Raw genomic sequence first — 27,879 nt, 5'->3', positions numbered from 1 at the left:
GAGGGGAAGAGAAGAAAGAGAGGAGGGGGGAGAGAGAGTGGAGGGGGGAAGAGAAGGGAAAGAGAGGAAGTGGGAAGAGAAAGAGAGGAGGGGGAGGAGGAGACAGTCAAAGGATAAGGATGAAGAGATAAAGGAGGAGGAGGAGGAGAAAAGACAGAAGGAGAGAAAGAGAGAGGGAGAAAATGAGGGAGGAGTGGATTTGCGTTGAAAGAACCCCTCACTATAGGGCCCAAGATTTTTAGGAAGCAAGGAAGAGGATATGGGGAAAAAAGGGGAAAAATGAAAGTGAGGACATTGGGAGGAAAAAGATACGAAGAAAATTAGATACAGATGTTAGAGAGAGAGAGAGAGAGAGAGAGAGAGAGAGAGAGAGAGAGAGAGAGAGAGAGAGAGAGAGTTGAGAGGTACGTGAAAGGCGGGTAAGATGGAAATAAAAAGATAACACAGAAGCAGAAGAGCAGAAAAAGGCGGACAGATTAGACGTTAAAATAAAAGATAAATGCAGGAAATGGAAAGAAAAGGGATATGAAAACAGGAAAATGAGTAAATGACGTAAATGAAAACAGGAAAAAGAGTAAATGAAGGAAGTAAATAAGGAAAAAATGAGTAATATCACATGATGGATGGCAATGGGAAGGAAAGGAAAAGGAAGATGAGGAAAGTGGGAAGGAAGGAAAGAAAAGGAAAATGAAGGAAGCGAGAAGGATGGAAAGGAAAAGGAAGATGAGGGAAGTGAGAAGGAAGAAGGAAAATGGGGAGCCTGGGAGAGAGAAAGAGGGGAGAGGAAGGAAAGGGGAGCTAAAAGAACATAAATGAGGGGAGAATTGGAGGGAGGGGTGATGAAAAATGGTGAGGATAAACAAAGAGGGTGACAAGAGAAAAAAGGTGATTTTTCGTTTCCTTTTTTTCATTTCGTGTGTGTGTGTGTGTGTGTGTGTGTGTGTGTGTGTGTGTGTGTGTGAGAGAGAGAGAGAGAGAGAGAGAGAGAGAGAGAGAGAATGCTGTCGGTGAAATGGAAATTATGAGAAAATGCATAGCAGGAATGCGGCTAGATTACAAAGGTCTATTTCTGAATGTTATAGCTTAGAGAAGAGAACCCATGCGTGTAAGAAAATAGAGAGGGGTGAGCTGAGGGATGTTGCGGATTCCTAAAAGGGTGTAGGGATTTGTAAAGGGAGTATTGGCAAAGGGAAAGGGGTGTAGGAATGGAAGTGGTGCTAATGCCAAAGGAAGGGTGTGGATATTGGGAAGGAAATACTGTAAATGAGGAAAGGGTGTTGCGATGGTGGTGTGGGATTTGTAAAGAGAGTGTTGGCAAAAGAAATGCGGTGTAGGTATGGGGGGTTAATGGTAAAATGGGGGCTGTGGATTTAGGGAAGGAAAAACTGTGAATGAGGAAAGAGTGTAGCGATGGTGGTGTGGATTTAGAAAAGTGTTTTGGGACACACAAAAAGTCGACGAAAAAAAAAAAAGGAAAAAGAAAAAAAAATCCTGTTGGTGTTAAACCTGAGAGGAGTGTTAGGATTTAGCACAGACCTATTTTAGACCAATTAAAAGGTGTAGGAAAGGTGTTATAATTTTTGAAAAGGGTGTTAAGATACAGAAAAGGAAAATGGACATTGAGAAAAAGGATTCGTGGTGTATGTTTGGTGTTGCTGGCGAAAAGAGCTTATGCATTTCGAAAAGACCTATTTGAAATCATAAAAAAGGTTTAGAAAAAAAGTGTAATGAATTTTGAAAAGGGTGCTGGAATACAGAAAAGGAAGATGAGCATTCTGACAAAAGGTCTCACGGGGGAAAAGGGACGGAAATGGGAAATGGTGGGAGAAAGGGACAATGTGGACAGAGGCAGGAAAAGGAGACAGGAAGGAGAGGTGACAGAAGGAGAAAAATGTTGACGGAAAAAGGAAAGAGAGAAAGGAAGGGAAAATGTAGACAGAAAAGGGAAAGAGAGATAGGAAGGGAAAATGTAGATAGAAGCAGACCAAAGGGGAAAAATAAGACAGAAAGGGGAAACGGTGAGAAAAGGGAAAATGTAGACGAAAAGGAAAAAAGACGACAGGAAGAGAAAATGAGAGAAAAAGAAAAGGAGAAAGGAGAAATGTGGACAGAACGCGAAAACAGTGACAGAAATGGGAAAAACAGAAAAGGGAAAAATGTAGACAGAAAAGGGAAAATATGGACAGAAAGAGGAAAAGTTGACCACAGGGAAAATAGGGACTGAAAGGGAAATTAGGGACAGAAAAGGGAAAGGAAACAGAAAAGGGGTAGAGTTAAAACGGGAAGATATAGACAGAAAAGGAAAAGGGGAGAGAAAGGGAAGGTGACGAGGGGAAAATGGGGAAAGAAAGGGGAAATGGGAGGACGGGATTAGGGTCGACACGGGTGAGGTGAAGAGGAGAGAGGGGTGTAATGAGAAAAAAGGCACCTTAAGACATGGTAGTATCGCCCCTTTCTGACAAAATCCAGGGGTATTGGATTTCGAGAGAGAGAGAGAGAGAGAGAGAGAGAGAGAGAGAGAGAGAGAGAGAGAGAGAGAGAGAGAGAGAAATCTGAACATGTAGAAAAAGAAAATTAATAAAGAAAGGCAGATAAATGGATCTTTTCATTTTTTATCGATAGTATTTAACCCTTTCAACTTAACCCTCTCAGCCCATGGACATGTTATTTTCATCTTAATATTTCCAGACGATTTTTAGCCTGGAAGAAATCTGGAGCTTCATTTACATCTTCTGTTCTGGAGAGCTTTCCAAAACCAAACATGAACACTCGAGCGCAAACCTCAAGGGGTAAATGGAACAAAAAATAAATAAATAAATAAAACTAATAAAGAAGTTAATAATATACAAAATAAATCAGTATATGTTTAAGTAAAAATGTTAAAAAATGCTCACTACTCTTTTTACTCTAACTTGGACTAAAATTGCCGCCTCTCCATCTTCAATGCCGAGTTGTAACAATAGATTTAATACAAGAATATGAAGCTAATCACGAAGAAGTGCTATGATGAGGATGTGATATAAGCTGCAAAAGGACGAAACTCTGAGGCAAGTAGAGGTGAAAGAACTATAATGATAATAATAGAGGAAATAATAGCCTGCCTTCATTACGGCATCCTCCCCCGACCAAATTAGCTTAGCAGGTGGTATATAATGTATTTCTTCCTTTACGGCTTTATCTATCTATCTTTGTCTATCTGTCTATCTATCTATCTATTTATCTATCTATCCATTTACTTATCTATTAATTGAAATCTTGCAGCAGTCTTATACTTTCAATGTATGTGTTTCTTAAAAATATATAACTTGTAAAGAATCTAGTTTCAAAAATAACAGTGATAATAAAATGACAATATTCGTAGAACAGTGAGAGAGAGAGAGAGAGAGAGAGAGAGAGAGAGAGAGAGAGAGAGAGAGAGAGAGAGTACATGAATATTATTAGTCATTATTTAGAATTACGTTATTATAATTACTATTGATGTTGCCTTATAATAAATTCTTGTGTGACTTCTTTACTTCATAGATATTACCAAAGCTTTATTCTACCCATCAATTTTACTAGCAATAAAGTCAATCATACCATACCACTGACCCCTTCCGCCCGAGGACAAAATATTTAAGTATATTCCTTTTTAATTATCACTTTCATTCAATACAGGATGCACTTGTACAGATTAAATGTTCAGATACGGCCTTCATTAACCCCTTCATTAACCTTCATTAGCTCCTTCATTAACTCCTTCATTAACCCCATTCATTAACCTCTTCATTAACTCCTTCATTAACCCCTTCATTAACCTTCATTAGCTCCTTCATTAACCTTCATTAACTCCTTCATTAACCCCATTCATTAACCTCTTCATTAACTCCTTCATTAACCCCTTCATTAACCTTCATTAGCTCCTTCATTAACCTTCATTAACTCCTTCATTAACCCCATTCATTAACCTCTTCATTAACTCCTTCATTAACCCCTTCATTAACCTTCATTAGCTCCTTCATTAACCTTCATTAACTCCTTCATTAACCCCTTCATTAACCTTCATTAGCTCCTTCATTAACCTTCATTAACTCCTTCATTAACCCCTTCATTAACCTTCATTAACCCCTTCATTATATCCTTCATTAACTCCTTCATTAACTTCTTCATTTAACTCCTTCATTATCTCCTTCATTAACTCCTTCATTAGCTCCTTCATTAGCTCGTTCATTTAACTCCTTCATTATATCCTTCATTAACTCCTTCATTAACCCCTTCATTAACTCCTTCATTAACCCCTTCATTAACACCCACATTACCCCCTTCATTAACTCCTTCATTAACTCCTTCATTAACCCCTTCATTAACTCCTTCATTAACCCTTTCACTACAAGAGGGCTGTCCTTAAGCTGAGCAAAATCGTCTGGTAGAAGCAATAAAAAAAAAAAGTATATAGATGCGGGACCATAAGGGCTGTAATACGGATTGTCGCTAAAGTCTATGGAGATGAAATACCTTAAGTCGGAAAAGAAAAATAGTGGGACAGACTGACAAGGCCGCTCCTAGAGGGGGAAAAAATACGCATCGCAGAGACTCATGCGCATCTCTGAGAAAGAAATACGCATTGTAGAGAAAAAAATACGCATCTCAGAGGAAACAAATAAGGAAAAATACGCATATTAGGCGGAAAATACGCATCTTAGGGGAAAAATATGCGTCTTACAGGGAAAATACGCATTTTAGAGAAAAAAATACGCATCCTAGAGAAAAAATACGCATCTGAAAATAAGCCATCGTGGTGAAGACGTTAATAAAATTCCCCCCTCCCCCCTCCCCCCTCCCCAGCTGGCCACTTATTCCCCGCCACCAGACATTCCCCTAAGCCTCATTTCCCTAAGCGTCACAGGCCTTAAGTCTAAGCCGGGGAAGCAGCGGGTGGCGGGGAAAAAGTTGGGGAGATTTGGGGGAAAAGTTGGGGAATTTTTGTCATCGGCGGGGAAGGGAAGGGGAGGGTGGGGGTTGGGGTAGGGGAAGGATTTGTGTGTTTGTCCGTGTGTGTGTGAGAGAGAGAGAGAGAGAGAGAGAGAGAGAGAGAGAGTAATGTGAGCGTAAAAGGGGATGATAAAACGTGAGAAAGACATGACAAAGACGTGAGATGCATTGAGGCACAGATAGATATAGATAGAGAGATAGATAGACAGACAGACAGACAGATAGATAGATAGATAGATAGATGAGCAGATAGATAAACAGCTAATTGGACATACACCCTCTTTCTCCTCCTCCTTCCCTCTTCTTACCTTCTTCCTCCTTCCCTCAAATTACCATCTTTCCTCTTTTCCCCTCCTCTCTTCCCCCTCTCTCCCTCCTCTGTCATCCCCCTCCTCTCTCCTCCCCTTCGTTTTCCCCTCCATTCTTTATAATTCCTTTAACTATTCGTCCCTCCCTCTCTCCCTTTCCTTTCTCCATTCTTATCTCTCCCTCCCTCTCCCTTTCCTCCCCCCTCTTTTTCCCTCCATGTCTCTCCTCTTCCCTCCTGTCTTCCCCTCCAGCCATCCTAATTCCCTTAACTATTCCCTTCCTCCCCCTCCCTCTCTCTATCCCCTTCCCCTCCTCCTCCTCCTCTCTCTATCCCCTTCCCCTCCTCCTCCTCCTCCCTCTCTCTATCCTCTCCCCTCCTCTTCCAACCCTCCCCCTCCCTCTCTGTATCCCTCCTTCTCCAACTCTTCTTCTCCCTACCTTCTCCCTCTCCCCCTCCCTCCCTCTACCTCCTCCCCCTCTCCCTCCTCTTGTCACTTTAGGAGTAAAATTGTGTGTTGTGACTGTTGGAGCGGCTGTCACCTTTTGTCACGCCCTGTCACGCTCTCACACACACACACACACACACACACACACACACACACACACACACACACACACACACACACACACACACACACACACACACACACACACAGCCCTCCCTCACTTCAACGCACACACAAAACGTCAATTACACAAAACTACCTCGGAATTCTGTCCCTTCCAATTACATTCCACTTACTTTTTTTTTATTTTATTTTTTTTTTACACAAGACCCCCCTAAAAAAACAGAATTACCGGCAAATGCTCGGTATATATTAAAAGGTAACTATCTCATTTTATCATCAGCTTTGAGAGTATAAAAAAAAGGTCCCAAAAATAGTCTTCATTTTTGTTTTTAATTATACCACAGAGGGAATACCATGCATGTCATTATCTATCTTTTTGAGTCACGGGTGTATTTTTCCTGTTTTCTTTGTGTGGGTGGGTATGTGCTCTCTCTCTCCCTCTCTCTCTCTCTCTCTCTAATTTAATTTGTCAGTAATATGATATACTACACACACACACACACACACACACACACACACACACACACACACACATTCTCTCTCTCTCTCTCTCTCTAATGTGTGCCAGACGGGCCGTGAAAACAGTCCGAATGAGACCGAAATTCCGGAAGTGTGTGGCCATTTTTGAGGTGCGTGGGAGGTGAGGGTACGAGTCGGGAGGAGGGCAGCCTAAATGGTGAGAGAGAGAGAGAGAGAGAGAGAGAGAGAGAGAGAGAGAGTTACATAGTTACATAGATACACAGACCACACAGACCTTACGGTCCCTACGAGGTGGTCCGGCCTTAATCCTAGTATAGTGCATAGGAGCAGGAGAAAAGGATAGCACAGCAGAAGGCTCTCTCCCCCACCCTCCAGACCCTCCGGCATTTGCCGTACAGGAAACAAGAGAGGAAGTAATACCTTGCAGGAATGAAAAACCCGAAGGAATTTTATAGGATCGACAGAAAGTAGAATAATATGGAAAAGGAAAATTTGGGCATACAGCCACATACTCTGTGCATGCAATTTTTTTTTTTTTTTAAATCAAAAGATGAATAGAATGTTTATCTATTATATATATTCTATAATATTGTCCGTGTCTAATAGACACATGAATGCAGACGCGAATATGCAATAACTGCTCCATCCTAACTAAACGATACCAATTGCGTCGAGATACATGTCCAGTCTCTTTTTAAAAATATTTATGGTACCACTCTCAGTCACATTCCCAGGGAGTTTATTCCATTCGCTTACAACAGAGTAAGTGAAGAGAGAGAGAGAGAGAGAGAGAGAGAGAGAGAGAGAGAGAGAGAGAGAGAGAGAGAGAGAGAGAGAGAGAGAGGAACGAAGAATAATTACTTAATGGAATACGATATTTATGGAAAACTGATGAAAGCGAAGATATATGGAATAAGAAGACATATGTTAATTTTCCTCTTCCATTTTCCCTCCTCTTACTTATTTCTATCTCCGTTTTCTCTCTCTTCCTCGTTGCATCCTTCTTCTTCCTGCTCTCTCTCTCTCTCTCTCTCTCTCTCTCTCTCTCTCTCTCTCCCCCTCTCTCTTACTTTTCTTTCCATTATTTTTTCAACTTTTCTTAACCCTTTTCCTTGTTTTCCCTTCCATCCTTCCTTTTCACCATCTCTCCCTTCCCTTCTTCTTCTCTCCTCTCACTCTTCCTTCCTTCATTCCTTCCCTCATTCAGTCATATACCCCCTCCTCCCTCCCTTCCATCTTTTCTTCCTTCCTTCCTCCCGTTTTACTATCCTTGTCTGTGACTCAAAAAATAGATATCATAGTTATATCCTACCCTATCAAAAATGGTCTCAGGTGGACCAATAGATTAGTTATTATTTATTATCCATTTTACCTGGTTTCCCTTCCTCCCTCTCCATTCTTTCTCCTCTCCCTCTCCATTCTTCCTTCTCTCCCTCTCCCTCCCTCTCTCCATCACAAGTCCTTCCCACGGGCCCCTCACCCCCTCCATGTTGCTTTCCTTCCTCACTCTCTCTCTCTCTCTCTCTCTCTCTCTCTCTCTCTCTCCCCCCCCCATCACAGTTCTCTACACAAGGGCCGCACACTTAGCCTTCCCTCCCTCATTCCTTCCTTTCGTTTTTTCTCCCTCTTTCCCATCTTTCTTTTTTTTTTCTTCCCCACGCTCTCCCTCTCTCCTTCCCTCCCCCTTCTCTCTCTTTCCCTCTCCTTTCCTTCCCTCCCCTTTCTCCCTCTTTCCCTCCCCTCTCTCTCTCCGTCTCTCCACCACAACTCTCCCCCGGGTCCTCCCCTCGTCCATATTGCATCAGACACCTTGCTCAAGACGGTACCCCTTGTATCACCTGCCTTGCATTTCCAGCCAGGTAGGTAGGTAGGTAAATAGGTAGGTAGGTAGGTAAATAGGTAGGCAGGTAGGTAGGTAGGTAAATAGGTAGGTAGGTAGGCAGGTAGGTAGGTAGGTAGACAGGCAGAATGGTAGGTACTGGGTAGGCAGGTACGTAGGCGAATAGGCAGAGCACAACGAGACAGGGTTGGAAGAATGAAAAAAAAAAATATTGAAGGAAGGAATGATGGATGAAAAAAGGAAGGAAGGAAGGAGAGAGAGAGAGAGAGAGAGAGAGAGAGAGAGAGAGAGAGAGAGGCAAAAGGAGGAATATGCCTGAGTTGAACGGCAGGTAGATTGTATGAAAGGCAGGAGGCTATAATTAAGAAGATGGGGAGACAGGCAGGCAGTTGTGGTGATAGGCTGGGCGAAAGGCAGGAAGTAATTGGGGTGGTTGGTAGGTAGGCAGGTAGGTAGGTAATGAGGGAGGGAGGTAGGTAGGTAAGTAGGGAGATTGAAAACAAGGGGAGAAGGGTATGTAGACTGGTTGATTGATAAATTGGCTGGTAGGTAGGTAGATAGGTAGGTTGCAAGAATGACAGGTAAGAAGGAAGGAAGGAAGGTAGGTAGGTAGGTAGGTAGGTAGGAAGTTATTGCAATGATACACAGGAAAGCAAGAGAGAGAAAGACAATGCCGAAACGATACCGAAAAAAGCGTTCAGATTTTTTTTTTCATTTTTTTCATCCATTCTTCTCGAATTCCATTTTTTTTTTTCCCCACATACTGTATTCGTATTACTCGCCTCGCTGCCACGCTTCTATCCATTCTATTCTTCTTCTACTTTTAGGCTGGCTGTAGTTTATCAAAGTATTCTATTGTTATTAGTTTTCGTTCATGTTTTGTTTCCTTTTCATTCTCTCTTTTTTACTTCCACCTCTCTCTCTCTCTCTCTCTCTCTCTCTCTCTCTCTCAGCTGGCAGGTAGGAGGGGAGGAAGACATTTATATAAAATTAAGCAGGTGACTTGAGTTTTCAGCCTTGACCCGTAGTTAAGACCTGGGATTCAGGCTTGAGGGAGAAAGTGGAGGAAAGTGAGGAAACTGGAGGAAAGTGAGGGAAGTGGAGGAACAAAAGGAGGGAAAAGGGAGAAGAAAGTGAGGGAAGTTGTGGAAAAAAGTGAGGGAAGTGGTGGAAGAAAGTGAGGAAAGTGTGTGAGGAAAGTAAGAAAGTGAGGAAAGTGGAAGATGAAAGTGAGGAAAATTGGGGAAGAAAGAGAGCGAAGTGTTGGAAGAAAGTGAAGAATGTGTGAGGAAGAAAGTGAGGAGAATGGAGGAAGAAAGTGAGGAAAATTGCGGAAGAAAGCGAGGGGAGTGGAGGAAGAAAGTGAGGGAAGTGGAGGAAGAAAGTGAGGAGAGTGAAGGAAGACTGTAAGGAAAGTGGAGGAAGAAAGTGAGAAAAGTGGAGGAGAAAGTGAGGGATGTAGAGGAGGAAAGTGAAAAATGCAGAAGGAAGGATATGGGGAAATTGGAAATGAGAGAAGTGGGAACAGTGAATGGTGAAGAAAGTCGAGGAAGAAAGTGAGAGAGGAAAATAAAGGAAACAAATGAGGAATGAAAAAGATGAAAATGGAAAAAACAACCGGGAGGAAAGTGAGGAAGAAGTGAGGAAAATGAATAAGAATATGAGGAAAGAGAAAGACGGGAGGTCAGAAAGTAAGAGAGGACAGTGAGGGAAGAAAATCAGGGAGGAAATAGAAGAAAATGGAATGACAAGATACTGAGGAAAGAAAGTGATGAAAATGGAGAAGAGAATTAGGGCAGAGGAGGAAAAAGTGAAGGAGGAAAGTGAAGAGGGAGGAGGAGGAGGAGAGTGAGGAAACTGGAAGAAAATGAAGGATTAAGATATCAGGGTAAGGAGAGGATTGGAAAGAGAGGAGCTGTAAAGTCAAGGAAAAGAGTGAGAGGGAGAGAGAGAGAGAGAGAGAGAGAGAGAGAGAGAGAGAGATTCAACCCAGGTGATAAGTCAATACCTTTCATACCTGTGTATTATCTCTGTTTTTATCTTTATCCTTGTACCTTATCTGTAAACACATCTATTATCTATATCTACCATGTGTGTATGTTCTGCATGTACACACTATACACTTACACGATCTTATATTTGCATTTCTTTACGTGCACTATCTCTCTCTCCAAATTTTATAACAAACATCATTTATCTTTCTGCAATTGTGTTAGTATTATCTCTATTTCTCTCTATCGTTCCTTTTACTTATAATTTCCTTTCTGTATTTTATTATGCTAAAAAATAATTAAAATCTTATTATAATTTCGATTTTAATGGGTGTGTGTTGTGTCTGTTCCTTTTACATTATTTAATACACATAACACTATCTTTCCATCTATCCCCCTGCGTATCATGTATCTATTTGTATAAACCTCACACCTCCACTTTCTATCAATCAATTAATCACTCATCTATCTATTATCTGTCTACCTGCCACACATACACTCCCACTCGACCCACTTCCCCATTTTTCTACCCTATTTTACTTCACCTTTTTCCTTTCATTGTAGACTGAGCAAAGAGAATTACGTCAGTCATGTGTCTATCTGTATGCACATTCCACGTCCTTTTTGTCTATCTATCTATCTATCTATCTATCTGTCTATCTCATGCACATCCAGTCCCACTCCCCCTCGTTTCCCTATCAATTCTTTCTTCCCCATTTTAATTTTCTTTTTTCTCTTATTTTTTCAGACTGAGCTAAAAGAGTTACATCAGTCTGCTTCCCGGACACCATCATCGCCTTCTGCGTCTCCTGCTGATATTATCTCCTATTACGCCGCCTTCTGTGCCTCCTACGACGTCTCCTACTGGACCTCTTCAACGTCTGGATCAACTACTGTCCCCTACATCCTCTCCTTCATCTAGTCTTGCGTCTCCTAGTGGGCCTTTCACTGCTTCTCGTACTGGGCCTCCTACAGCGTCTCCTACTGGGCCTCCTACAGCGTCTCCTACTGGGCATCCTCCATATACTACCACATCTACTTTTCTCCCACGTCTCCTACTTCCCCTTCTACAGAATCTCCTACTGTCGGTCGGAAAGTAGCAGTCCGCAGAAGAGCTCAAAAAACATCAACAAAGGAGGGACCAAGAAAGTGTCAGGGACCAAGGAGAGTGTTCAGGGGGAAGTGCCAAGGAAAGTGCCTACCTGGGGATGCTGAGAGAAAAAGAGAAAGACGAGAGAAAAAGAGAGAAAAGAGAGAAAATTAAAGTGAGGATATTGGAGACTGCAGTCAAGGTATCCCCTGAGGAAAAGTACTCAGTCACAAACAAAAAGTAAGAGAGAGAGAAGAAAGAGAGGAGGAATAAATAGAGCGCGCGAGAGAGAGGAGCAAAGTCGAGACAGAGAGCGAGAAGAAACGGAGAGACAGAGAAAAGAGAGAAGGAAGAAAACACACACCTGTCAACTACAAGAGAAAGTCAGCCAACCATTAAAAAAAAAAAAGAAGAGAGAGAAAGGAATAAACTGGAAGGAATATAGAAAGGAAGAAAGATACTAAAGACAAAGAAATACAGACGAAGAAAGGGAATGAGAAAAAGATACACGTGGAAAAGAATATAGAGATAAAGAAGACACAGAAGAATGAAAATAGGAACGAAAAGGGAGTAAAAGAGACTGTAAAATAAAATAAAGAGACGGATGAAAAGAGGAAACGAAAAGAGGGAGAAGACAGCAGAGTAGAAAAAAAAAAGAAAAGAAAAGTGAGTGACCGAAAAATAAAACAGACGGAAAGAAAAACAGTGAGAGTACGAGGCAGGACCGAGGAATAAAATAAGCAGCGAGAGAAAAAGAGTACGAGACCCGGGTAAAAAATGAAGAGAGAAAGAGAGTAGAGGAAAAGAGAGAGCCAAGGCCTCAGACGCGGTGTGAGAATTAGATTACCGGAAAGCGTAAGATCACAAGATCGAACCCGCTTCTGTGCGCTCCAGGGGACTCTAGATTACCTCGATTGAAAGGATCAGCCAAGAGGAAGAAGAAGAAGAAGAAGAAGAAGAAACTGGCAGCCTAGGTATTCTCTCATCTGACTTAAATCGTCTTAAGTTCCCGAAGATTTTATACTTTCTAACCTACGGAGCCCAAGTCGCTATTAAGTAGATTGAAAATAATAGCCAAGAAGAGGAGGAGGAGCAAGGAATGTGCAGCCTAGAATTTCAGACGGTTATTAACGCTGCGTAATGTTCCTCTGAGTAAAATCGTCAGGAGTAAGCAACAATAAAGCCACCTACGGTGTCTTCTGAGGAAACCCACCAAGACAGCTAAGAGGGACGTCCAAGAAGGCATTAAAACAGACTAAAATTTTCCCGACGGCGTAGGGTTATGGATGAATAAAATCGCCCGTTGTCAGCAGAATAAAACACCCCCCCAGGAGTACCAGCATTAAGAAAAAAAAAAAAAAAATCCAAGCAAGGGGAAAAACAGTGGCTAAAATTCCCAGCAATATATTAAAGTCAGGGTTATACAGGAAATTGACCTTGACGTAAAAAAAAAAAAAAAAAAAAGCTGAAAGTAGAAAAATTAGGAGAACCAGGGAGAAGACGGGAAATAGATATCGTCAACTTCAAAAATAAATGACAAAAACAGCGACTTCGAAAATAACTGATAAAAGCAGTCCATAGAGTTACTGAGAAAAATAACAAAAGGAACTGAGAATACATTAAATAACCAAGGGAAATAACAGAAAAACTGGGAACAGATTAAGTAATTGATTAAAAACTGATAAGGATACAAATACACTCCATAGAATAACTGGGGGAAATAACATAGCTGAGAAAATCGACCAAAAAAGGTAGGTTTATAGGAAGTGGAAACAAAGCAAAAAAAATAGCCAACAGGAAGAGGTTGGAAATATTGGTGTGGATAACAAACACATAAAATTGTGGCCAAAGGAAAAACGGATAAAGAAGAATTAGCTGACAGGAAAAAAAAGCAGGAAATTATCTACGTAGTGAGGAAAAAACTGGTGTGGAAAGAAAGGAGGAAAAAGAAGAATAAGCTGATGAGAAAAGGCAAGAAATAATCGACGTCCGGAAGAAAAATCGGTGAAAAAAAAAAAAGCTTAAGTGTGGCTGAGGCAGGAGGAGGAGAAAAGACCTAGCTGAAGGGAAGACAAAGGAGATCGTGAGCGCCGGGAGCTGTCAAGGAAACCCAGAAGGAGAATGACCAGACGGCGAGAGTGTAGAAGATAGCACCATCCATTGCCACACCCGCCTTCATATCCCCTAGCATGACCAACTACACCCTCTTCCTTCCCCCCTCCCCTTCTCCCCAGGGCCTCTCTCACCCCTCCCGCTCCCCTTCCCCTTCCCAGTCCCCACATCCCTACGTCAGGCGTCTTCCGAGAACCGATCGTGATGGGGAGGCGAACAGAAGGACGAGTAAAAACGAGGCACTGAGAGGGACGATTAGAGGGCCGTTTAGAGTGACGAGTGAAGACACGAACATGGGAGCGATGAAGACGAATGACGTAAACCAGTCATTAGCAGGCACGATCGACAAAATGGCCAGCCACACTTCAACGCAAACCATCAAAGAGGCAAGTAAAACCAAGCCCAGTCACTCAGCAATCACCGAACCTTCAACGGACAACAGCCATTCAGAGGGACCAGAAATCCTTGTCTGTGGAACGCCTACACCCACGGATCTTCCCAGTTCCTACAACCCCTGCAAACCCACAACCTACAACCGTGAGTCTAGCCAACAACCCGACCATTCCGAATCCCACAAGCCCTGCAAAATCGCCCCGTCTTACAACCCAGAACCAAGGCAATCCCATAAAGGCCCTGAATCGTCAAAACCCAACAAAAGTGACACACCAAAATCCAACCACACAGACTCCAACACGATCCCCACACCAAATTTCAACCATACAGAATCCCACAATATCCCCACACTAAAATCAAAGCACCCAGAACCTTACACAAATCCCACACACAAATCCTACGACTCGGAATCCTACCATACACCAAAATCCTGTCACCACGAGTCCCAGAGGAGGCCCTACCAACTCGACACATCCTACGTCCCATCCCCGCCTGTCCTACCAATGGCCTTGCTCCTCCTGACGACCCTGGTTCCTGAGGTTGCCTGCTACTCCTCCAGCTCCTTCACCACGCCCCGCCTCGCCTCCTACGGGTCCTGGGCTCACGAGGTCTGGCTGGAGGAGACCGGGGCCTTCGTGGTACAGTGGACGCCCCGGGAGAGGGACATTGAGTTCAGGGTGACGGCCAGGACGACGGGCTACATCGGCTTCGGCCTCTCCTCCAAGCCGAGAATGGACGGCGCCGATATTGTTGTCGGGTAAGTAGTTGAGGAGTAAAAAATAAAATGAAAAAAAATCCAAAAATAATAAAAAAATAAATAAAATTGAATAAATGGGGAAAAATGTGCCTCATGCTGGGTAAGTGTTTGAGGAATAAAAAAAAATAGTTAAAATAGTAAAAAAAAAATTAAAAGAAAAAATGGGAAAAAATGTGCCAAATGTAGCATAAATGTAGTAGAATATCTTGAAAAAATTGCATATGTTGAATGGCCTTTCTGACACATAAGGAACCTAAAAACAGATACTGGTGCGGGGTGGGAGGTTACTGAAAAGGAACATTGCCCTTAAAATACCATAAAATATCATAGCATACCTTAAATACCAATAGCATGAATGTAATTAAGTTAAAATGATGGTGGATAATGAAAGGTCCCAATATTTTTATGGGGGAAGTGTTTAGGTGAGAATTATTACGTCTTAAAAATAGCTTATATAATGGAATACCTTAAAGGGAGTAATATTATCAGTATACCTTTAAAATATTGGCAGAGAGAGAGAGAGAGAGAGAGAGAGAGAGAGAGAGTGTTTATCAGTATACCTTTAAAATATTGGCAGAGAGAGAGAGAGAGAGAGAGAGAGAGAGAGTGTGTGTGTGTGTGTGTGTGTGTGTGTGTGTGTGTGTGTGTGTGTGTGAGCTCATTCATGTCGGTCTTGCCTTCACTGTGTGCGTATCTAAGTGGCATGTGCATAAATGTATGCTGATCCCCGTGAAGGATATTGGCTTGTGTGCGTGTGCCTGGCTCGAATGTGTGTGTGCGAGTGCATGGGAGCTTGAATGTGTGTGTGTGTGTGTGTGTGTGTGTGTGTGTGTGTGTGTGTGTGTGTGTGTGTGTGTGTGTGTGTGTGTGTAGTTAGGATATACACACCAGCAAAAAGGGAAGGGGAACGGAGGGAAGGGGAAGAGGGGAAGGAAAAGGGGAGGGGGAAGGGGGAAGGGGAGGGGGAAGGGGGAAGGGGAGGGGAATTTCCTCAGAGCTGGCAGGGGTGACAGCTATTGTTAAGGCTGACCCCTCCCCCCTTTCCTCCCCTCCCTTCTCTCCTTTCCTCTCCTCCCCTCACTCCTTCCCTCCCCCATATACCAGTTCTTCCTCCCTTAGCTTCCCTCCCCCAGTTTTACTCCCTTCCTCTTCCCTTCTTCCTGCCTTCTCCGCGTCCCTATACTCTTTCCTATTTTTCCTCTCGTCCCCCTCCCCCTCCCTCTCCCCCTCCCCCCTGCTTCATCCACTGCACCGCTTCCCCTCCCCAATCCTCCTATTTCCCTCTCTCTCTCTCTCTCTCTCTCTCTCTCTCTCTCTCTCTCTCCTTATTCCTTCATCCGCATCCTACCTCTCCTCTTAACTCACCCATTTCCTACTTTCCCTGTTCTCTCTCTCTCTCTCTCTCTCTCTCTCTCTCTCTTCCCTTCCGCATCCTTCCTCTCCTCTCAACCCACCCACTTCCTTCTTTCCCTATTCCCTTCTCCAAACACTTCCCTACTTCCTCCCTTCTTTCCTTCAGTCTGTCCCTCGTTCTGTTCTCCCCTTCCTTCTTCCTCCTTTTCTTTCTCATCCATTTACCTCTTCTTCCCCATCCCTTTCCCCTTCCTTTTCCCTTTAGCGATTTGAGCAGTCTTCGATATACTGACGGTATAATTCTTTCCAGTAAAACAAGAGAGGAAATACATTATAAAAAAATCACTGCTAATTGGAACAAAGTGAGTCTTAATTAAGCTTGAAGATGATTATGAAGAAACCGAATGCGTAAGACCATCCAGTAGTAGTAGTAGTAGTAGTAGTACAGTAGTGGTGGTGGTGGCGGTGGTGGTGGTGGTAACAGAAGTAGCAGTAGTAACAGCAGAAGCAGTAATCGTAGTAACAGTCAGTAGTAGCAGTGATAGTTGTGGCATCGTTCGATATGTGAACCCAGTGGACTGCAGGCTGAAGATGTCCCCCTCCTGCAGTCCACCAACCTGCTTTTGAGGGATAGGGAAGTAGATGAAGGGCTTTTGTATAGCCGGGCAGTTAAGCCTCCTGGTTATATCAGTGCCACCACATGAAGGCGTCTCGCAAGCACGTGTAAATCTCGTTGAAAAATGTCTAGTAAAATCCCACGAACCCTGCATAACTTGAAGACAAGTTTATTTCTTTATTTTTACATTTTTAAATAAAGGAACGGACGCACACAGACGATATAATCATGGCAATAAGTATAAATGTAATAGTTAAGGTCACGTCTCTCGTTGAACAAATAACAGATCAACAATCAAAATACTAAATGGCAGCCCAGAGATGGAGGATGAGGATGAGCAGGTAAACAGGGAACAAGATGGCAAGATAGATTTGTCGACTCTGGATGTGAGACCCAACAAGTCAGACTGGAGAGAGACAATGAGGGGCCTTTATCCTGCAGCGGACTATCTCAGGCTGATGATAGTGATGATCGATATAACGCAAGAGATAATGACGCCATAGATTATCCCAGAAAGGCTCATCACGCGAGGGCTTATAACGTGAAAGACACCAATGCATCAATTATTTCACCGCTCCCCCACGCTATTTCTGGCCTCCGTCAATACACCACACAATATCAACTGATGGGGAGCCTGCAGACCGAACCCAGTCCAATTAAACTTACCCTTACCCAGACCAACCCAGACCAACTCAACTCAATATACTGTTAGATCAGACCGTATTTAATCTAACCTATTGTACTCTAATTTAATCTTAACTGACCCAACCTTATCTAACCTACAGCAACTCAGTCCAAGCCAAACCATCCCAACGCAACCATACTCAGTTTAGTCCAGCTTAACCTTACCGAGTCGACTTTAATCCAGCCAAACCAAATCTAGCCTATTGACCTTAAATCCAACCACAACCTAACCCAATCAAATCTGAACCAACCTAACAAACCTGTACCCAAACCTGCCCAGCCTAACCAATCTAACTTAGCCTTACCTGAAGAACAAACCCAGTCCAACTCAACCTAACCCAACTTAAGGTAACCTAAGTTTCAAACCAGCCCAAACTAGCTTAACCAATCTAACCTAACCTAACAAACTGAAACCCAATCCATATCAACCTAACCTAACCTAACCTAACCAAATCTAACCTAACCTAACCGTGAAAGGAATCTACGCATCAATTATTCCACGGAGCCCCGGGCTATTTCCGTCCCGCGTCAATACATCAACGCCGCATCAACCAATGGCAACCCTTTACCCTTCTGTTAACATCTTCAGTACGAGGACGTCCTTGTAACCCCTTCACTCCGATGACGTATTTTCTGCCAGACTGGCGCTGGAGAGGGACACCTTCATGTGGTGACGCTGATATGATTAGGCTTCTCCACTGCCCTCTTCTACAAGCGTCCCTCAGCTCCCTCCCTATCCTCTCAAAGAAGGATGGTGGGACTGCAGGAGGAGGGCAACTTCAGCCTGCAGTCCACCGAGTTCACGTGTATATGAGCCTGAGGTTGCTGCTACTTAGACAATTTTGTTCAAGTTAGGAAGGGGGTCTCGTACTGAGGGGTTACTGAAAGCTGTACCTAACCTCACTAGTTAGAGAGAGAGAGAGAGAGAGAGAGAGAGAGAGAGAGAGAGAGAGAGAGAGAGAGAGAATATTAAAGATAAAGGAGTTAATGACGAATATTCCTAATCCCTTTTAAAATAAGAAGACTCCCTCAATTGGGCTTAAACCCTTATGAGCCACACCTGGTTGGAGCGCCTGAATCCATAGGCCACCAGGCACTGTAGTCTCTTCTTGTTTGATTCCTAGTATATCATAATCATCAACAACCAGCCAATAAACCAACCAGCCACAATCATCATTATCATCATCATCAACCAGCTAACCACCACTACCACCACCACCACCACTTCTACCACCACCACCACCACCACTACCACCACCACCACCACTTCTACCACCACCACCACCACCATCCTAACCCTCTGCCCAACCACCACCACCACCACCACCTACCGCTCTTCCCCACACCTCACCGCCCCTACCGTACCCCCTACAGGTGGGTACACTCAGGAAAGGCGTACCTGCAGGACCGACACGGACGAGGCAACCGCGAACCCTCGGTGGACCTACAGAGGGACTGGCTGCTGGTGGCTGGCTATGAGAACCACACCCACACCGTCCTCATCATGACCAGACCGTACAATACCTGCGACCACCACGACCATGTCATATCCGTGAGTACATATGGAGGTTTCGTGAGTGATGTGAGTGAAGTTTCGTAAATCGTGAGTGAAGTTTCGTGAGTAAATAGAGAGAGAGAGAGAGAGAGAGAGAGAGAGAGGTACTAATGTATAAACAGAAACATACAGCCTCATAATCACACACAAAAACTCCTACGACATACACCATAGCCTCGATAAGCTTCAGGAATGGGCGACTCTCAGATAAAAGATAGAAAAAAAATAGATAAAAAATAGCCCATAATGACTGGAAAAAAGAATGGGGTCCCAAATCGTCTCTGTGACACTTAAGAAGCTCTGGCGCGGATTAGAGAGACTGAGATCAGCTTAGAGAGATTAGGTCGCTGATTAGAAGCTGCAACTCGCCAGGAGAGACTGAAATGTTTTTGGTGGGAGGGACGGGACGCGAGAGAGAAGGGTGGAGGAACGTTTGATAAGGGAAGAGATAGGGGGAGAAACGTTTAATTAGGAATGTGATAATGTTTTGGACACAGAGGAAGGATGGAAGAACATTCGATAGGGAGAAAGGAATGTGAAAATGTTTGGGATACAGACAAGGGTTGAAAGGACGTCTGATAAGGAGAAAGGAATGTTGATACTGTTAGGAATGCAGAAGGCTGGAAGAACGATGTGATGAGAAAGATAAGGTCAGAAAACGTTTAATTAGGAATGTGATAATGTTAGGGACACAGATGGCTGGAGGAACGTTTGATAAGGAGAATGATAAGTTGAGGAACATTTGATAAGAAGAATGATAAGTGGAGAAAACGTTTGATTAGGAATGTGATAATGTTAGGGACACAAAAGAAGAGTGGAGGAACTTTTGATAAGTGATAATGATAAGGGTGTTAGCCAAGACTAAATTAGACTCCTAGGTGTATCAGTAGCAAAGAAAGAATTGCTTGAGATAGGTAAACGTCTTTGATTCACGGGATTTCTCAGTAAATAAAAAAAATAAGGATCCTGAAAATAAATGCTGATGATCAACGCTTAGAGGAAAATATTGGCTTAGTCTGTGAGAATGAGCAGACAAACTCCAAGGTTTTAATAATGAGGAAGACTGATATGTTTTTGAAATAGGTAAAATCAATGTAGAAGCCAATAGTATACGCTAGGGCTGAATAAGAGTACAGTGTGTGGGTTGGAGACGAAAGATCAAATTGTTACATAACAGAAGATGGATGTATTTTTCTTCCTATAGGCGCTCTTTTTGGCATCTTTGATCAAAGAAGTTGGAAGGTTATATATTTTTTCCCCAATGATGTGTCCTTTTCATAACGGAGAGAAAAAGGGATAAATGATGTAAATGATTGGATACGGCATCTGGATAAGTGAGTTAAAATGATGATGATGATGATAATACAAAAATAAATCCCTGTATTATGTGTGTCGCCGCTACTATTCATATCTATCTGCTATTCATCTCTTACGTATTATCACAATATTAACACTGGAATAAGGATGCGTATTTCCACTGTTTACTTCAGTTTACGATAAACATTTTCTGTCAATCACGTAAAAGAGAAAACTCGAATGGGGTACTTACTGTCATTTTCAATCGCAAACTAAAGTATTTTTTTTTCTCTCTCTCTCTCTCTCTCTCTCTCTCTCTCTCTCTCGTTTCATCATCATCATCATCATCAAGTTTATCTTCTTCCCTGTCAAATTTCCCCCCTATTCTTCCTCCGCATGTGCTCTCTCTCTTCCTCCTCACTCTTTATCCCTGCTTTTTTCCTTCCCTTCTTCCTCCTGCTCCTCCTCCTCTCCTCCTTGCTCGTATCAAGTTTCCTTCCTTCTTGCAATTTGTGCTGATGAGGAGGAAGAGGAGGAGGAGAAGGAAAGGGGAAGAAGAAGAGAAAGAATACGCTGCAGACACATACATACATGCACGCTAGATACACACACACACACACACACACACACACACACACACACACACACACACACAGATAAATAGACAAATAGGAGAGAGAGAGAGAGAGAGAGAGAGAGAGAGAGAGAGAGAGAGAGAGAGAGAGAGAGAGAGAGAGAGAGAGAGAGAGTAAAAACACGGCATCCAGTAAAGAGGCGACGACTAAGTTTTGATCAGGTTAGAAAAAAAAAAAAGACACTAGAGACTGTGAAAGAGGGAGGGGGAGAGGAAGGGGAGAGGGGGGGAATGGAAGGGGGAATGGGGAAGAGATTGAGACAGGAGGAAGGGAGATAGATGGGAGGGGAAGATGGAGGGAGTAAGGGGAAGGATAGATAGGGACGGAAGGGAGGGGGGTTAGAGCGGGAGATAGGTAGGAGGGAGAGAGACTGAGGGAAGAGAAGGGGAGAGAGTGATGGGGTGGCAAGTGAGGTAAGAGAAATAAGGAGGGTGAAGGAAGAAATAGGGGAATGGGAGAGGGAGCGAGGGAGGAAGAATGGGGGAAAAGGGGGCGGAGAAAGAAAGGGAAGAAGGGGAGGAAGGCGAAGGAGGAGGAAAGGAGGAAGGGGAAGGAGGAAAGGAAGATAAGGAAGAAGTAGGAAGGGAGGAAGGCGAAGGAGGAGGAAAGGAGGAAGGGGAAGAAGTAGGAAGGGAGGAGGGAGAAGGGGGAGGAAGGGAGGAGAGGGAAGGAGGGAGGGAGGGTGGGATAGACTAAGGACATTATGCTGTTTTTGTCGTTCGTGTTTGTTTGTTTTTTCCTCGCTGAAGGTGTTTGCAAAGGAGTTGGTGTTTTTGTTCAAGTAGCAAAGTGGCTGGAAGTTACGTGTTTTTATTTGAGTTCTAAGAAAGGTGTGTGTGTGTGTGTGTGTGTGTGTGTGTGTGTGTGTGTGTGTGTGTGTGTGTGTGTGTGTGTGTGTGTGTGTGTGTGTGTGTGTGTGTGTGTGTGTGTGTGGGCGAGGAAGGATAATAATTATTTTTTCTTTATTTATACTTTGCTGTTTTTGTTGTGTGTTTTTGTGTTGCTGGTAAGGAGGGGAGAAGATGAGGGGAATATTCGTGTTTTTGTTGTCTTTGTTGACTGGCTTAGACAAAGGGAGGAAGATGTTTATTATTTGTTGATCTGGAAATTGGCTTGAGACTATAGATGTAAATTGTTATTGTCTTGGCTCTTGCTGGATTTGCTGTCGTCGTTATTGTTGTTATTATTATTATTATTATTATTATTATTATTATTTGTTGTTGTTTTTGTTATTATAGTGGCCTAAAAAATATTCTCACCACAAATACTGTATATGTAAATAGTGACAAATGGAGAGTATGAGAGATAGAGTTGCCATAAAGGGAAACGCAAAGGGAGGAGAGACGAAGAAAGAAGGAAAAAGGAGAGAAAGGAAGGTGGAGACGTTGGAAGACATGAGGAGGAGATAAGATGATGAGGAATAAAGGAAAAAGGGGGAAGGGAAGGGGGGAGTGAGAGAGGAGGAACGGTGAGACGGGAGGAGATGGGGAGGTGGGGAGAAGGACGGTAAGAGGGTCGGAGAAGGAGAATGGGAAGGGAAGAGGGGAAGGGAAGGAGAATGGGAGGGGAAGAGGGGAGGGGAAGGAGAATTAGAGGGGAAAGGGGGAAGGGAAGGAGAAAGGGAGGGGAAGAGGGGAGGAGAAGGAGATGGAGAGAAATGGGGAAGGAGAAGAAGAAGAAGGGGAAAGAAAAGGGGAAAAAGGGAGAAGAAGAAGAATGGGAAGTGAGGAGAGGAAGAGAACACAAAGTAAGAGGGGATGGGAAGGGGGAGGGAGAGAGTGAGGGCCAGAGGAAAGGGAGGAGGGAAAAGGGAGGAATTGGGGAGGGGAACAGGAGGGGGAAGGTGGGGGAGAAGGGAGGGGGGGAGAAGGGTTTACTAGTCACGCACCTAAGCTGAATACCATGGAGAGAGAGAGAGAGAGAGAGAGAGAGAGTCATGCAAACCTCCTCTTTTCCCTCTAATATTCTCTTACTCTCTCATTATTCCTCTTTCCCGCCACTCACTTGTCATATTTCCTCGTCTTTCTTCATATACATAAATCTCTCTTTATTTAGCAAAATCCCCTAATTCTTATTCGCTTGATCATGACTTACTTATTTTTCTCATTGTATTTTATTTTACATTTTTAGACGCAGGAGGATCTCTTCGTCCGGCCCTGTCCGTCAGTCACTTCCTAAGGATTTTCGGAACTCCAGGTGCTTCCTCACGTATATTTTAGTGACGCCCCGTATTAGAGTCCTGATGGTCCCGCATCTTCCTGGTTTAGTTCTCTCTCTCTCTCTCTCTCTCTCTCTCTCTCCTTATTAGTCTTCATACTTCCACTGTTTGGACCCATTTTTTTTCGCGTCCACCCAAGATGAACTCTGGGATTAGGTGTTTGGTTATAGACAGGTTTATATAGCTTCAATTTACGTCACGGTTTATGTATGTATATTTATTTTTATCGTCATTATTTTGAGCAGAGTTCGTACCACACACTCCAGTCCCTCTTTTTGTGTGGCATTGTATGTCACCTCAATCTTTTTTCCCACCCTGTCTCATTTTACCTTGTCTCACTCTCACCTGCTTACCTCTTGTCTCACCCCACCCTACCTGAACCTCACCTTACCTCTACCTACCTCCCTGTGCATCACTCCCCCCTGCCTCACTCTTCTCTCCTGATCCCTTCTACCTTAACCAGCTGTGTCCTGCTTCACCCTACCTTACCCCCCCTTACCTTAACGCGTATTACCTTGTCTTCCCTCTCTTTCCTTATCCTCTACTGCCTCACCTTGCATCACTTCCTGCACCTCAACCCTACCTGTCTTACCTCTTCCTCCTTTAGTTATTATACCCTCCCTCACTTTCTTTTGCCTTACCCTGCCTCACCAATTACTGCCTCACCCCTTCTACCTCAATCGTTTTAAATCCTACCTCACCCTGCCTCACTCCCTCCTCCTCACCCTGTTTCCTCCTACATAATTTCCTACTACCTCACCTGCTCTCGCCTCACCCTCTCCGTGCCTCACCCGAACCCTCTCCTGCCTCATTTCCTCTTGCCTCACCCTCTCCTTTTTCACCCAGTTCTGTCTCACCGTGCCTCACCCTCGCAGGCAGCCTAAGCGTGTTCACCTGTGCTGCCTAAATTACTAACTACCTGCCTGCCTCACCTGTCTGCCCCCTGCACCTCACACCACCAAAACTACAAACATTTTTACTACCAACATTTTTTTTTTTCTCTCTCTCTCTCTCTCTCTCTCTCTCTCTCTCTCTCTCGCCTGAATAATATACTCTTGTGATTTTTGGTTGTTGTAGCGAGGTGGTAGGGATGGTAGTGGTGGTAGCTGTGGTAGTGGTGTGGTGGTGGTAGTGGTGGTAGTTGTGGAAATGGGGATAATACTCAGATGGTGGTAGCTGTGGTAGTGGAGATGATAATACACGATAGTGGTAGTTGTGGGAGTGGTGGCAGTGATATGGGTGGTGATGGTAATTGTGATGATGGTGTTGTGGTAGTGATGGAGGTTGTGGTATATTATGTAGGTGGTGATGGTGCTGATTATGGTTGCGGTGTAGATAAAAAGCATGGTGAAAGTTGTGAGAGAGAATATGGATGGAAATAATAATGGTAGCTGTGGTAGGTATGGTGGTAGTTGTGGTAGTGGTGGCAGGAATGGTGGTAGTTGTGGTAGTGGTGGTAGGAATGGTGGTAGTTGTGGTAGTGGTGGTAGGAATGGTGGTAGTTGTGGTAGTGGTGGTAGGAATGGTGGTAGTTGTGGTAGTGGTGGTAGGAATGGCGTTAGTTGCAATGGTGTTATGGATGGTGGTGGTTGTAGTAGTGGTGGTCGGAATGGTAGTAGTTGTGGTTGTGGTGGTAGGAATGGTGGTAGTTGTGGTAGTGAAGATAATAGATCCTGACAGTGGTAGTCGTGGTAGTGTTGGGAGGAATGGTGGTAATTGTGGTAGTAGAGATAATAGAAATGATGGTAGTCGTGGTAGTGTTGGTAGGGATGGTGGTAGATTGGTAGATTAATGCGTATGAAATTATGGTAGTCTCAGATAATAGCCAAAATCAAGAATGGTAGTTGACAAGATGGAAATGGTAGGCTGAAATTACTAGTCGTTATGGTAGAATGGTAGTTGTGACCTCTCTCTCATGGTAGGAAAATAATAAAAATGGTAATTGCAACAGAGCAATGGTAGGGAGGAGGAGCAATGGTAGGAATGGTAGACTGAAGGCAAAAATATGGTAGCTTATGTCTAATGGTAAAGATAACAGTCCTTGTAGGTAGAAACTGCAATGGTAGTTATGGTAGAAAATGGTAGGTTACCCCACTGAATATTAGGGTAGTGTCTCTGCTGTGGTTGTTGTTGAAATGGTAGTGGTAGGGAGAAGCTGCAATGGTAGTTATGGTAGTATGGGAGGGAGAAACTGCAATGGTAGTTGTGGTTGTATGGTAGGGAGAAACTGCAATGGTAGTTATGGTAGAATGGTAGGGAGAAACTGGAATGGTAGTTATGGTAGTATGGTTGGGAAAAACTGTAATAGTAGTTATGGTGGTTATGGTAGTACGGTAGGGAGAAACTGCAATGGTAGTTATGGTAGTATGGTAGGTAAAAACTGCAATGGTAGTTATGGTAGTCTGGGATACATGGTGTCTGGCAATGAATGAAAATGAATGGATATTGGTATCTACTCGTACTAAAGACCTTGAAAATCCAACAGATAATTTAATAAACCGATACGAAAAAAATATATTAAAATTATTCGTATATTATTTAGTACATTTGCATAACACTCCCCCCCCCTCTCTCTCTCTCTCTCTCTCTGACTTTTAGCTCTTGTGACGTCATAGGCGAGAACGCATCATCAATATATTCATCAATTTCATTTTCGTGTAGCTGGATGGATGGGCCTCTCTCTCTCTCTCTCTCTCTCTCTCTCTCTCTCTCTCTCTCTCTCTCTCTCTCTCTCTCTCTCCCCCTCTCTCTCTCTCTCTCTCTCTCTAATTGTTCAACCTATTTCTGTCTCCTCCCTGTCTTAGGTCTCTCCTCCCCTCCCTCACAGCTCTCAAAATGCTTATATCCATTTTCTTTATCCCTCCCTCCCTCCCTCTCTTCCTCCTCCTCCTCACATACGAACCGTCCCTAAACGCTATGTCCATTTTCTTATTCTTTCCTCCTCCTCCTCCTCTTCCTCGTCCTCCTCCTCCTCCTCCCACTTACGCCTTCTCCCCTAACGCCGCGTCCATCCTCTTATCTCTTGTAGTTCTCTCACTGCAAATCCTCTCCGCCACTCTCCATTCTTATCCCCTCTTACTGCCTTCTCCCTCCTCCTCCCTCCTCTTTTTTCCTCTTCTTCCCTCCTTATCCATCAGTCCATTCCTTCTTCCTGCCGCCCGTATCATCATCATCATCATCATCATCATCATCACTATGCATTCTTGTCCCCTGTTACTGCCTCCACTTCACTCCTCTTTTCTTCTATTTCTTCTTCTTTCCTACCTATTTTTTCTTCCATTTTCTTTCTTCCACCACCACCACCACCACCACCACCACCACCATCGTCATTATCATTATCATCAAAAGGAGAGGCGGTGGTCAAGTGGTAGAATTATGGACTGCTGACTGACAGGACGTGGCATCGAATCCAAACTAGAGCAGAGTTTGAGGATCTGAATTTCGGTACAGCAGTCATAACAACGCCCCTGCTGATATCACCCTTATCTTCATCTATTTTTTATCTGTTATCTCTATATTTTCCCTCCATCTCTTTTCTCCATCCTTCCCTACCATCGTTATCCATCTTTATCCATTCCTTCCATTCTTATTTTCCTGCTCCACACACTCCTTATCTCTCCTCCATCCTTCCAATCCAATTTCTTTTCCCCATCTTCCTCGCTTTCATCTCTCTTTCCTTGTCTATCCACCCTCTGCTCTTCCATCTCTCCTTCCATCCATCTCCGTCCTTCTCCTCCATCCCCCCCCCCTCCTCTTCTCGACCCCTCCAACTCTCCTACCTCTTGACATCTTTCCATTTTCATCCCTCCATCCCACCTTCCCCTTCACCCTCCATCCCTCCCTCAAACCCTTCTTTATTTTCACATCTTTTCTTTTTCCATACCTTTTTCCTACCTTCCCCTCCATCCATCACTATCCTTCTTCATCCCATCCTGTAACCCTCCTATGTCTTCCTTTTCCATCCCCCTCCTAGCCTTCCCTTCCATGCATCTCCATCCTTCTCCTCCCTCTTATCCTTGACCCTTCCCTCTTTTCGCTTACATACCTTCCTCCATCTTTCCTTCTCCCTCCCTCCCCCTCAAAACTCAGCCTTCCCTCCTCCATACTCTATATATGCCTGTGAGAGAGACAAACCACCTACCCCTCTATCCTTGTCGCAGCCACGGGGCATACTGGGGCATTTTCTAGCTAGGAGGGCATAGTGGGGCTGTATTTGTATATCTGAGCCCACGAGAGAGAGAGAGAGAGAGAGAGAGAGAGAGAGAGAGAGAGAGAGAGAGAGAGAGAGAGAGAGTGTACCGGTATATGCTGTCGGTAGGATTGTAGTAATATATTCAAGCACGTGAGTGGACATACTACCAACACCCACTTCAAATGATCGCCACAGCCTGGGTTCGAATTCTGGACACTGAACACACCCATCACGAGACGAGTACGCTACCTATCAAGCCACCGTAGCCTCCATTATTTATTAGCTTTACCCACCTGCACATGGCACCACTTCGACACTAATATATTTTAATGAGATGTTCCTGGGTCTTGTTGATCAGTAAAGCTTGGTTTGATGAAAGCTAGGTAACTGATCTGCTCCTTGCTTTAGTCTAAGATCGAACTCACGTCCTTCCCAACAGCCTAGCACCCTAACCACTTGACCACCACCAGCAAAGCATTTTTTATTCATATCTGACATACTTTAACAGGTGTGGGAGAAGGCAAGGTGGAGTGTGTGACTATTTTATGAACAGACCTTACCGCTGCCTTGTGTGTGTGTGTGTGTGTGTGTGTGTGTGTGTGTGTGTGTGTGTGTGTGAGGAATAAATCTCGTGCTTCTTTTGTCATGTGTATGAGTGTGACGGGAATACATTTGTGCTCTTTTCCTTTGCTATGTATGAGCGGAATAAATCTGTATCCTTTTGACCATCCTCTGTGTGTGTGTGTGTGTGTGTGTGTGTGTGAGAGAGAGAGAGAGAGAGAGAGAGAGAGAGAGAGAGAGAGAGAGAGAGAGAGAGA

The 27,879-nt window shown here is 43.8% G+C and overlaps 1 protein-coding gene and 1 long non-coding RNA gene across 3 annotated transcripts in view; both read left to right on the top strand.

The window, feature by feature from the left end:
- LOC145410924 (uncharacterized) overlaps window positions 1-11,595 on the top strand; it is a 57,089-nt gene extending 45,494 nt beyond the window's left edge. For both annotated transcript variants that reach the window (XR_013899351.1, XR_013899350.1), the window contains one exon: window positions 10,909-11,595. This is a non-coding gene — a long non-coding RNA (uncharacterized LOC145410924). The remainder of the gene's footprint in view (window positions 1-10,908) is intronic.
- A 1,696-nt stretch (window positions 11,596-13,291) lies between these two features.
- Window positions 13,292-27,879, top strand: part of LOC145411007 (MOXD1 homolog 2-like) — a 51,559-nt gene continuing 36,971 nt past the window's right edge. Inside the window, exons 1-2 of the mRNA XM_080281065.1 lie at window positions 13,292-14,512; window positions 18,540-18,717. Of these exons, the coding sequence (XP_080137191.1) occupies window positions 13,440-14,512; window positions 18,540-18,717 (1,251 nt within the window). The 5' untranslated portion in view covers window positions 13,292-13,439. The remainder of the gene's footprint in view (window positions 14,513-18,539; window positions 18,718-27,879) is intronic.

The sequence above is a fragment of the Coenobita brevimanus genome, chromosome 87 (genome assembly GCF_032717465.1).
Source record: "Coenobita brevimanus isolate Jiangsu-jjx chromosome 87, ASM3271746v2, whole genome shotgun sequence".
NCBI classification, from domain to species: domain Eukaryota; kingdom Metazoa; phylum Arthropoda; class Malacostraca; order Decapoda; family Coenobitidae; genus Coenobita; species Coenobita brevimanus.
The sequence above is the reverse complement of the archived record's forward strand: the minus strand, read 5'-3'. Positions and strand labels throughout refer to the sequence as shown.